At 34.8% G+C, this 13134-nt stretch overlaps 1 protein-coding gene across 3 annotated transcripts in view; it reads right to left on the minus strand.

Annotated features, from left to right (window-relative positions):
- Positions 1-1694: 1694 nt before the first annotated feature.
- SP4 (Sp4 transcription factor) overlaps positions 1695-13134 on the minus strand; it is an 86799-nt gene continuing 75359 nt past the window's right edge. For all 3 annotated transcript variants that reach the window (XM_059396737.1, XM_059396736.1, XM_059396735.1), the window contains one exon: positions 1695-5127. In XM_059396737.1, the coding sequence (XP_059252720.1) occupies positions 4825-5127 (303 nt within the window). In that variant the 3' untranslated portion in view covers positions 1695-4824. The remainder of the gene's footprint in view (positions 5128-13134) is intronic.

The following is a 13134-nucleotide window of genomic DNA, read 5'->3' on the forward strand; positions in this document are numbered from 1 at the left end:
GTTTAAAAAGAACAGATTTTTATGCCCGTATGGTCTAATACATGTACTGCTAATTCAAAACCTTATTGTAAATAGTTGACTATATGTGCATGCATACACAAATTGCTTTTCTGGGCCAAAGTATACTTTTTCTTTCAGGAAAAATTATCCAAGCCTTATCCAAACTATTACCTTAGACAAAAATAGAGGTTTACAAGATCTATCTTCTTTGCTCTCTTCCCCTCTCCTTTTATTTGTACTTGAGATTACTTGCAGGTATCCAGAAATAATTACTTCATTGCCACCTGCTACTAGGAGAACATGGCCGAAGATGTTAGTTAGCAAATCTGAAAAGAATGAAAATACATACCTTAAAAACCCTGCTACACAATTTCAAGTTGATTGTGTGTATATTAAACAGATATTATTGCTTGGGCAATTAAGATAGTTACCACGATTCATGTATTCAGGAATAAACTCCTTTGTGTTTCTTGCACACACCTTAAGTCCTGCACGCCTTAAGAATCTGAACTTTTAAATATACTAAGCAAATGATACTATCTTTTCCCTGCCTTGAGGTTATCCTCACCAACAGCACTGTGAACCATACCATATTACAGTACAGTCTTGTTCTTAGCACTGCTTCCACTTTCCCAGCTTATTATACCAATGGTTTCATGTCCACAATCTAGGAAAGTAAAAAGCATTACTTCGTGGTCTTTTCTGCTGTTCAGTCTTGTTCATAGTTATATGGTTGAAGTTCCTAGAAGGCCCAAGAATCAAACCAGTAATATATTATTAATAAAAAAAAAAAACAGTAAAATTTTATCTCTCTCCATTATCACCTCTTTTATGTAGTATTATCCTAGCTTCCAAATGTGAACTTTTCTGGTAATTCGATCATCTTTCATTTTGATACAAATTTTTTGAAAAATTTCTTACTGGTATTGTTTGGAAGAACAGCATACATTTAAGTTGATTCAGTCATTGTTATGAGTACATACTACACTATACGAAGTTGTGACATAAACATACTATTACCTTAGGGCTTTCCTGTACAAGGCAATCTCCCCATACACTATTTAGCTCTCAATTACTAGAAATGTAAAAAGATTATTTGTGGGGTCTTCTGCGAGTCGGGGTACTTCCCCTGCTGCCTAATATCCCCAGCCCCTCATGTGGCTGTATCATCTAATCTGGCTTGGGCTTGGAAATCTGATAAATGAACTTGTTACAGTAATGTATTCACTATGTTAGCAAGGTTCTTCATGAGATTTGCTGGGCTCTCCCCTGAGGAAAAGACAACAGCTTTTGCTTACAGATTTTTGTGGCATTTATGTGGTACACTCTGCTTCTTAGTGTTTCTGTGAGCCTAAATAATATTTTAATTATCTTTTCATTTTTAGCTCTTCCTACAATTTCCTAACATTTATTGCTTAAAAATATTTAAGTAAAAAATGTCCCTAAATCAAATTTTAATTTCCATAAATGTCTAGAGCAATGGCTACAAATTAACATGAAATCTGCATTGGTGTTCTTTGGCAGTATGTTCAGAGAAATGGTGACCAGATCTTAATACCAGGAATTATGAAGAGTTGCCAATACGTTTTCTAGTGAGAAGCACTTACTTCCTAGTGTTCATCGTGATAAGAAGATTGATACTTCAAATAATTTATTGCTGCTTTATAGTATACATAATTAAATGAAGAAACATGTTAAACTCAAGGGAATTTTTAATAGTTACTTGCAATTGTTATTGCAGGCAACAACTTGTACATGATTTTATTTCCAAATCCACAAAAAACAAATTTTATACAAATCAGCACTGTAAAAATGTCAATTACAGCCCCAGAGGCTTTGCTGGCAGAATAATTGTCTAAATTCTAGGATATGGGAAACAGGTTTTTTCTGGATTCATCTTTTTCTTTTTTTTTTTTTTTCATTTTTTTTTTTTTTACAAAAAAAATTTACAAGTGAAATGTTACTACAAAACTTTTTATAAGGAATTTTTGTAAAACATTTACATTTTACCATCAACTATTTCTGTTTTAAAATCATTATGTAGATTTAATACCCTATGCTGCACATCAATTTATGTGGGATGACAACTTAGTGACATGCATAAAAAAACACCACAAGGCATTAAAATGAAGACTTAAATACAAATATTGTTGCAATAAAACAGTTATAAAATTGAAAAATAGGACCTAAACATCATGCTTATCTAAGTTTGACAAATTAACTTTTTCTCCTAGATTACACACTTTTATTACTGCTCTCATGAGAGTGTGATAAATAATGACTTAACATCGAGTTCTAATGTAATCAGCAACACATACACAAACCTAACCAAAGAAAGTATACTGTAAGAAAAAACTATTCTAACACTGGAGTTCTACCATGATAAATACATAGCTTTGCACTGATAATTACAATAAAGAAAAGTTTTATAATGGTGGCAAAGGGAATGAACAGTGAAATGCCATTAAATATGACTCTACTGCACATCTGTGCCCTATTACTTATAACAGCTATATCCCACTGAGTCAAATAAAGGACACTGAAATTTACGATTCTTATAAGACAGAAAAGTGGATTCAGAATGGTATGCAGAACAGACTGTCAAAATATTTCTAATTTCAGTGGTGAAATGTGCACCTGCTAACACAAATTAATATATTTTATATGCTATAAAGCTATCCAGATTCAGTTTGTTAAATTTATAATAGGCCTCATTGTTGATTAAAAAATAACTTCCATTTTTGATGGGCATACACAGGTATGCATTAAAACTGGTTCTTGGAATAATGGTGCAGAGAGCTCATACTTGGTATTAACAACAACAGAAAGTGTCACTTTGAGGAAACATGATTCTAACATTAGGAAAGTTTCTTTGCATAAAAAAATTTATAGCACTGATTGTGTAGCATAATGATAGATAAAATATATATTTGATGTTTCAGCTCCTATATAATAAAATTAAAATTAACACTACCAAATGCTCCTCTGTACCAAACAAAACAACAAACTGATTCTGATGTTTTAAAGCCAGATACATCAGTTGTTAAGAGTACATTAAATAAAATATACAAAACAATTTACAAAATCCAACTAAAATTTAAAGACTTTGTTACAAGTCTACAAAAGCTTTAAGAAACTTGAAATTTATAACCACAGTGTAAAAATTTTTTTCCTTTAATCTCAAAGCTTTTTATACAAACTGAAAGCACAAAAGACCTTCAGTTTTATATAACGCTACAAAGGGCTGGCCTAAAGTGTACATAGTGTAAACAGTGATCATTACAGTATTTCTCCTTCATCAAAAATACAAGAAACATCACAATTTTGGAAGAAAATTCGCATGAGTAGTACTTTTCCTGAAATAATAGAGAATGCACAAGAAAACACGTACCTTTATTCAAACGGTCCCCAAACTAATAATGTTAATAAACCAGGCAGTTAAAAATTTTAGTTTTCAAATGGTCAATTCCAATTCCATTATGCTTCCACGTAAATACATTTTTAAAGTCAGAAATATTTTACTAATACTTAAGCTGTTGGTATAATCCAAATTTTTTTCATAAGACTTTTGGCCATCTTTCCTATAAGACCCTTGCATAAACAATACATTTTTTTCCTTTAGTCACTTATTGGAACATTATTCTGATTTTTAAAAAATAACTTGCTTCATAATATCACATTGTTATGTGTTTGTTAGGCTGTCTTTTTAGGGAGAACTCAGTTATCGGCATAACATAAATACATATCTATGTTATAAATTAGTAACCAGCCTTCTAACACAGTTCTAGAAATAAATGAGGTTGGCTAAATTTTAGTAGAGAGGAAAATGGAAATCGTAATGTAGTTAAAAGATAATTTTCTGCTGGCCTTAAAAAAAGGTGTGATAATTCCTTCTTTGGCTACCAAGTCAAAGCATAAAGAATTCTGCACATTGTCAACATAACTCATATTTACAGAATATGAAACTACAGAATGATTTATACTCTATGCAAATATTTCCAATATAAACATTTAAAATGAATTTTGTGGTTCAACCTAGGGTTAGGAATATAATCAATCCTAACTTCAAAACCTTACATGTTAAGTTGCCTCCTTTTATTTTTCTGAAGCTATTATGAGTTGTTTTAACCACCCTCCCCACCCCAGTATTTTCCTAAGGTTTCAATCTAAAATTTAACCTAAAGTTTAGCTCTATGTTCTTCTTGGGTCTCCAAAAGGAGAAAGTAATTGGACTTCACTGATTGTCTGCATACACACTACTATAATGTAGTGGTAATAAAGATCTGAGCTGCATCTCAGATTACTTTTTGGAACTTACCTAATTCAACTGTTGAAGAATTTCTAACATTTAGAAAAGACGGCCAAAACTATTTTCAGTTAATTTTCCAAAAACAAGCTAAGGAAATAAAGTATTATCCCTATCATCAGTTAGCTATCTGTTTTCTGTGCTATAGGGAAAAAAAAAATACACAAGATTATTACTGACCAAATTTTTAACAAAGTACTTCCAAAGAAAACAAGTCCAATTAAGGTCCAGCCTGCAAACTACTGAGGTCTGTCTTTTTTAAACATGTTAACACATGATGTTAAAAGAGGGGGAAGATTCAGTTTAAGGATTATATGATCCTATTTCCAAGTAACTACAACTTATAATATGGAGGAAATACTTTTCTATCTGTTTCCAGTACATCAGTTTGCTTTTTGTATTTTTAAAAATTCAACACTTCACATGTTGACCCAGAATCCTGGAATACTTAAAGATGCCAAGAATGAAAACATGATTTCCTACTCTGTAATCCACTTGACCAGCCCATTTCCAGATTTTCAAAGGTGTGTAAACTTAAGTGCAGCACTAGAGGTCTCTGTTATAAATAACTTTTTAGAATTCTTCCATGTTGGTTGAAACATTGGGAGTTGCTGGATTTGAATCTTGAGAAATGGCTGCAACTGTGACAATTCTTGGGGAGCCAAGCACCTCTGTAACAGATGAGTCCAGTTCTCCCGAGGTAACAATGGCAAGAGCTGTCCCACCACCTTTCTTATTCTGGTGCGTTTTGACATGTTTGGAGAGATGATCACTCCGCATAAACCTTTTGGAACATTCTGGGCATTCAAATCTCTTTTCACCTAAACAACAACAAAAAAAAATAGTAAATGAAGTCATACACATTTTACTTAAATGAAAAAATTTTAAATAGTATCTCTTCAGAGCATATTTATACTTTTAACTTTTGACTACTGCAAAATACCTTCTTTCTGTTTTTATTTTAAAATGGCATCAAACAAAGGGCACTTGGGTGGCACAGTCAGTTAAGCATCCACTCTTGGTTTTGGCTCAGGTTGTGAGATCAAGCACCTGATCTGGTCCTGAGCTCAGCGTAGTCTGTTTAAGTTTCTCTCTCCCTCTCCTCACTCTGCTCCCTGTTCGCTCTCTAATAAATAAATCTTCAAAAAAATAAACAAGCAGTTTATTATCAAACAAGCAGTGTGGTAAAGGAGAACGAGCATGTGATTGGGAATAAATGACCTGAGTTAAAGTCCTGATTCTGCTAAGGCCTACAAGTAAAAGCTGGAGAAAGTTAAGTAACCACTCAGTTTCCCCATCTATGAAATATGAGGATTTCTAATAGACGATCCCTGGTGTAACAATATATAATGTTCAAGGTTTAAGTCCACTTTTCCTTAAAAACTAAGTCTCCATTTTAATTATAATGCCTAGAGGCATAAACTACCTTAGAACTACTTAAAATAAAATCAGTTAATAATGTAATAGTGTACTGAGTTTCTTGAGAAGCAAATATTCTAGTTCAGATTTAATAGAGTTTTGAGGTCTCACCGAACAAGGCTGTTAGGTTCTTGTATACAAAGTGATCCTTAAATATGCTCTCCTTAAGATGTAAGATAGTTCCACTGGAACTATCTGGAACTATTCTGGAATAAAAACTAAATGTTAACTATAAAGAAAAAAATGCATTTCACTTCTGTGTTTAACAGGTCGAGTGCACAAAAATTTGGTTAAGTGGTATACCATCATGTGCACAACTGATCAACTATGTTCTTTAGTCCTTCCCTCTAAAACTTGTTATTTAAGAGAAAGAAATGTTTTTCAAGTCTGACAATAGAATTCCAAACATAAGAAAATTCAGTTTGGCTGACTTCTTTTCTTTACTTCGCCCTGCTTTCGACTTATCAGCAGAAAATCTGTAGGCTCAACTCTATCCATATCAGATAACCCACCATCTTCTTTGTTTGCTTTTATTTAAAAAAAAAATAACACTGACAATATTTGATTAAACTTCTCTCTTTCAGTCTTGAAAAATTAAATGGAAGGATAAATACATGGTTTAGGCAAAATTCTCAAAAATGTTTGCATTTTCTGAATGCTGATACTTAGACAAGGGCAAAAAACGATTAAATGTTGGTTTAAGGTTAAGACTGATCTTGAAGTCCTCTGACCTTTCAAGTCTCCCATTTTATTTCCAAAGAAAAATTCACAGCTTACAAATTTTAAAGCTAAAAGAAATCTTAAAGATCTTATTTTACATTTTTCATTTTATAAATGAGTAAGCTGAAGCTTAGAAATCAATTAATCTTCTTGGGAATCATACAACTTATTAATGTCACAGCAGGATTCAAGGCACTGTACTTTTGGTTTAGGCTTTTTATGCTAATCATCAAAGTGCAATTAGAGACCTCTTTTCTTTTATTACAGCAATAGCCAAGAATAATCAGAAAAAACTCAGATGGCGATGGCTGGAAGACACCAGATCATTTAGTAAGCACTGAATCAACTGGGTGATCAACCTGTACATAGCAGCATAGAAGTAAGTCTTCGTTAGCTGTAATGTTCACGAGTTCAATCATTTTGAACAAATACTTCTGCAACATCTACAATGTACCAGTCACTAGTGATACAAAAATGAACAAGTGAGAGTCTGACACTTTAAGATTCTATTATCTTGAGATAGTCATTTGCAACCATGCGGAGCTACCAGTACCAATTAAAAAATTCAAGTCCATGAGAGACTATGGACTCTAAGAAACAAACTGAGGGTTTTGGGGGAGAGGCTAGGGGGGTGGGTGAGCCTGGTGGTGGGTATTAAGGAGGGCACATACTGCATGGAGCACTGGGTGTGGTGCATAAACAACGAATTCTGGAACACACACACACAAAATTAAATTAAATTAAATTTTAAAAATATTCAAGTCCCAGCCAATCTAATGACAAACTGTATGGGATATCATTGTGACATGGTTTGTATGTGGACCTTTTAGTCTGCCTACTCCTAAGCTATGGGTGTCAGTTAATTTTAAGTAATAAAAGTTGGCTAGAATCTTAAATTAAGTAAATTACATTGCACAATTAAACTAACATTAGGGAAATGACATTTCAGTTTGCTGCCCTTTTCCATATTGAAGTATTGTTTTCTGTAGTGTCAGACAATTTCTAAATTTCTTACTGTTAGCAAACTGGTCAGAATTCTTATGCTAATAGACTACAGTATCTTCCTTGTATAATTATCTTAATTATTTTATAATTATTCTCAGGAGGTTAATATTTCTGTAATTAGTATAACTAATTATTGAAACTTGGTATTAGTTACTTATGATAAGCAGGAATGGCCCCCAAAGATGTTGATGCCTGAATGCTTGGAATTTAAGAATATGTTTTATTACATGGCAAAAGCGATGTAACGAAGATTACAGATGTTAACACAGAGAGATTACTCTGATTTATCTGAGTGGGCCCAATCTAATCACAGGAGCTCCAAACAGCTGGGTTTTCTTCAGCTGTAGTCAATCAGAGTTGCAGCAGGAAAAATCAGAGAGATTAGAATCAGAAGGGACTTTATCTGCTATTGCTGGGAAGGTGTCCCATGGAGAATATGACAAAAAATACAGACAGTTTCCAGGAACAAACAGTAGCCCCCAGAAGAAAGCCAGAACAGAAATAGGGACCTGTGTCCTACAACAGCAAAAACAATTTGGTTGACAGAGTTGATGAGTTTGGAAGCAGATTCTCCCCTAAAGCCTTTGATAAGGGATAGCCAGTTGACACCTTGATTTTGACTTTGTGAGATGCTAAGTGGAGGACCCAGGGCTAGCCTACTCAGACTTTTGACTTAAAGAAACTGTGATCTAATAAATGTGTGCTCTTTTAGGCTGTTAAATCTGAGATAGTTCGTTTTGGCAGCAATAGAAAACTAAATGTTATATAAGCTATAATCCTGAAAAAATTAAGGCCTAATAAGATAGTAAGTGATAACTGATTTTATTACATGATCCAAAATCTATGAAGTATCTTCATTACAAGTATCCAAAGCAAAATACCAAATTTTACTTCTATTAGAAAATATCCAGAACATAACCCAAACTCTGGTTTAACAAAATGAGTATAGAAAAAAAGAACTGCTTGGGGTGCCTGGGTAGCACAGTCGGTTAAACATCTGACTCTTGGTTTCAGCTCAAGTCATGATCTCAGGGTTGTGGGACTGAGTCCCAAGTCAGGCTCCATGCTCAGCATGGAGTCCGCTTGAGATTCTCTCTCCCTCCTCCCTCCACCCTTCCCACTCATGCACATGCTCTCTCTCTCTCTTAAATAATAAAGAAACAAACAAATAAACCTATCTTTTAAAAAAAGAATTGCTACTTTGACCTAGGTTATTAAGAGAATGCCTTGTTATATTACATGACTATTAAAATATAGTGGTCTTTTAAAAGGACCTAAGTAGAAGATTCCTATTTAGAAATTATATTCAATTATTTCCTAGAGTAAGAGTAATTTCTCTCAGAAAAAGCTGCTGAGATTTTCAATGGAATCTTAGATCTGAATAAATGCAATAAATCAGATCTTTTAAGCTTTTTTTTTTTTTTTGAAGTACCATCAAGAGCCAACTATCTTGCTGTCACAATCTGTTTTCAAAATGTTGCCCTCAAATCAAGCTAATAAAATGCATAGAACATACTTTATGAATTAATGTTATTTCTGTCATGATAACATACTTATAAATCAAAACTCACAATTTAAAATTGATTTCAGGAGCAGACTAAGTGACTATGTTAGTTTCCCTCGGCTTTTGTATGACAGTAACACAAACTGGGTGGCTTCGAACAATAGATATTTATTCTCTCACAGTTCTGGATGCTAGATGTCCAAAAGGAAGGTGTCAGTAGGACGATGCTCCCTTCAAAGACTGTATATAGAAGAGTCTTTCCATGCCTCGTCCTAGTTTTGGTGACTTTTGGCAATCCTTGGCATTCAGTGGCTTGCAGCTGGATCTCCCCAATCTCTGCCTTTGTCTTCACATGGCCTTTCACCCTATGTTTCTGTGTATTCTTCCCTTCTCACAAAGATACCAGTCATTGGATTTAGAACCCAGTAGGTCCTAAATGTTAAGTGGGTTCTAAATCTTAAGCAGTAGGCATGGTATGACATCATCTTTAATTTAATCTGCAAAAAACCTATTTCCAAATAAAGTCTTATTCACCAGTGATTAGCATTTGAACATCTCTAAGAGAGACAATTTAACTCTACAGGGATACTGTTAAATGTCTAGCATTTGATATAGCTAAGTAAAAAACATACCCCTTGGCTTATGAATAACTTTTACCATATATCCATGTGTAGCATATACAGCAGACCTTGGAACAACAAGGTGTTGGAAGCATGAACCCTCGTATCTGCACAGTTGAAAATTTGTGCATAACTTTTCACTGCCCCCAAACTTAGCTACTAATAGCCTATTGTTGAGTGGAATCCTTACCAACAGCACAGTCAACTAACAAATATTTGTGTTATATATATTATATATAGTATTCTGACAATAAAGTAAATTAGAGAAAAGAAAACATAACTAAGAAAAAAGGGAAGAGAAAATCCATTTGCAGAACTTTAAGTATTTAAAAAAAAAAATCCATGTATTAATGGACCTGCACAGTTCAAACCTGTACCGTTCAAGGGTCAACTATTTACAAATTTTTAGTAACAATAACAACTTTCATAACCCACATTAAAGGAGTAATTTTTTGATTTGTTCTGAGAAGTCTAGTTATTCAAACTGGGAGACTTACTGGGTGCCTCAAACCCTCTCCTCCAACACTTTCAACTTATTAGTCCATCTTGGACACCTGTTTTAACATACACAGCTTAGAATATCTAAATGAATCTTTTCATGAGTATCCTCAATTCTATCGTTACCTGTGGATAAAAGTAAATTAAAAGGGGGAGCAATGATAATTTCCAAGAAGTCACACGGCTTAAATTTTCTTGAAGTGGAAGAACTGGGAGTAAAGGGAGGCTGAGTGGGAAGGGCAATGGAATTAAGAGTTGAATATTTTAAAATAATCTCTACCCAAAACAAGGCTCAAACTTAGAACCCCAAGATCAAGAGTCACATATTCCACCAACAGAGCTAGCCAGGTGTCCCAACAAGATAAAACGCTTCAAAGTATAGGGATAGAGGGAACATTCCTGAATTTCATCAAATCTATCTATGAAAGACCCACAGCAAATATCATCCTCAATGGGAAAAAGCTTGCGTCCTTCCCACTGAGATCAGGAACACAACAAGGATGCCCACTTTCACCACTCTTGTTCAACATAGTATTAGAAGTCCTAGCAACAGCAATCAGAAAACAAAGGGAAATAAAAGGTATCCAAATTAGTAATGAAGAAGTCAAATTCTCTCTCTTTGCAGATGACATGATTCTTTATATGGAAAACCCAAAAGACTCCACCCCAAACTACTAGAATCCATACAGCAATTCAGCAACGTGGCAGGATACAAAGTCAATGTACAGAAATCAGTGGCTTTCTTATACACTAACAATGAAAATACAGAAAGGGAAATTAAGAGAATCGATTCCATTTACTATAGCACCAAGAACCATTAAGATAGCTGGGAATAAACTACAGAACACTCATGAAAGAAATTGAAGAAGACACAAAAAGATGGAAGACCATTCCATGCTCTTGGATCGGAAGAATAAACATTGTTAAAATGTCTATACTGCCTAGAGCAATCTATACTTTTAATGCTATTCCGATCAAAATTCCACCAGTATTCTTCAAAGAGCTGGAGCAAATAATCCTAAAATTTGTATGGAATCAGAAGAGACCCCGAATCGCTAAGGAAATGTTGAAAAACAAAAATAAAACTGGCGGCATCATGTTACCTGATTTCAAGCTTTACTACAAAGCTGTGATCACCAAGACAGCATGGTACTGGCATAAAAACAGACACATAGACCAGTGGAACATAGTAGAGAGCCCAGATATGGACCCTCAACTCTATGGTCAATTAATCTTCGACAAAACAGGAAAAAATATACAGTGGAAAAAAGACAGTCTCTTCAATAAATGGTGCTGGGAAAACTGGGCAGCTGTATGTAGAATGAAACTCTACCATTCTCTTACACCGTACACAAAAGATAAACTCAAAATGGATAAAAGACCTCAGTGTGAGACAGGAATCCATCAGAATCCTAAAGGAGAATATAGGCAGTAATTTCTTCGATATCAGCCACAGCAACTTCTTTCAAGATAGATCTCCAAAGGCAAAGGAAACAAAGGTGAAGATGAACTTTTGGGACTTCATCAAAATCAAAAGCTTCTGCACAGCAAAGGAAACAGTCAAGAAAACAAAGAGGCAACCCACGGAATGGGAGAAGATATTTGCAAATGACAGTACAGACAAAAGGTTGATATCTAGGATCTATAATGAACTCCTCAAACTCAACACACACAAAACAGGCAATCATATCAAAAAATGGGCAGAAGATATGGACAGACACTTCTCCAATAAAGACATACAAATGGCTATCAGACACATGAAAAAATGTTCATCATCACTAGCCATCAGGGAGATTCAAATTAAAACTACATTGAGATATCACCTTACACCAGTTAGAATGGCCAAAATTAGCAAGACAGGAAACAACATGTGTTGGAGAGGATGTGGAGAAAGGGGAACCCTCTTACACTGTTGGTGGGAATGCAAGTTGGTGCAGCCTCTTTGGAGAACAGTGTGGAGATTCCTCAAGAAATTAAAAATAGAACTTCCCTATGACCCTGCAATTGCACTCCTGGGTATTTACCCCAAAGATACAGATGTAGTGAAAAGAAGGGCCATATGTACCTCAATGTTTATAGCAGCAATGGCCACGGTCGCCAAACTGTGGAAAGAACCAAGATGCCCTTCAACGGATGAATGGATAAGGAAGATGTGGTCCATATACACTATGGAGTATTATGCCTCCATCAGAAAAAATACCCAACTTTTGTAGCAATGTGGACGGGACTGGAAGAGATTATGCTGAGTGAAATAAGTCAAGCAGAGAGAGTCAATTATGATATGGTTTCACTTATTTGTGGAGCATAACAAAAAACATGGAGGACATGGGGAGTTAGAGAGAAGGGGGTTGGGGTAAATTGGAAGGGGAGGTGAATCATGAGAGACTATGGACTCTGAAAAACAATCTGAGGGGTTTGAAGTGGCGGGGGGGTGGGAGGTTGGGGTACCAGGTGATGGGTATTATAGAGGGCACGGATTGCATGGAGCACTGGGTGTAGTGAAAAAATAATGATACTGTTATGCTGAAAATAAATAAATTTTAAAAAAATTTAAAAAAAGAAGGAAAAAAAAGATTTAGATAATTATTAAAATAATGAGGAATTTGACCAAAAAAATAGGAATACAATGCTATTCTGATTGACGGGCTGGATTAGAGAGTATGACTTTACAAGGACATCAATTTGCATAATGACTAATTTTTCATTTCCTTCCTTCACTATCTAGTTGAATATAGAAATCATTTCATCAATTTTATCATGAAGCCTTTTTAAAAAGCAATCTCACGGGGCACCTGGGTGGCTCAATGGGTTAAAGCCTCTGCCTTCAGCTCAGGTCATGGTCCTAGGGTCCTGGGATCAAGCCCCACATCGGGCTCTCTGCTCAGCAGAGAGCCTGCTTCTCCTCTTTCTCTGCCTGCCTCACTGCCTACTTGTGATCTCTGTCTGTCAAATAAATAAATAAATAAATAATCTTAAAAAAAAAAAAAAAAAAAGCAATCCCACCTACTCTAATAGTTTTAACTATGATCTATAAATGGATAATGGCATCAAGATCCAGATTC

The sequence above is a fragment of the Mustela nigripes genome, chromosome 4, assembly GCF_022355385.1.
Source record: "Mustela nigripes isolate SB6536 chromosome 4, MUSNIG.SB6536, whole genome shotgun sequence".
NCBI lineage: Eukaryota > Metazoa > Chordata > Mammalia > Carnivora > Mustelidae > Mustela > Mustela nigripes.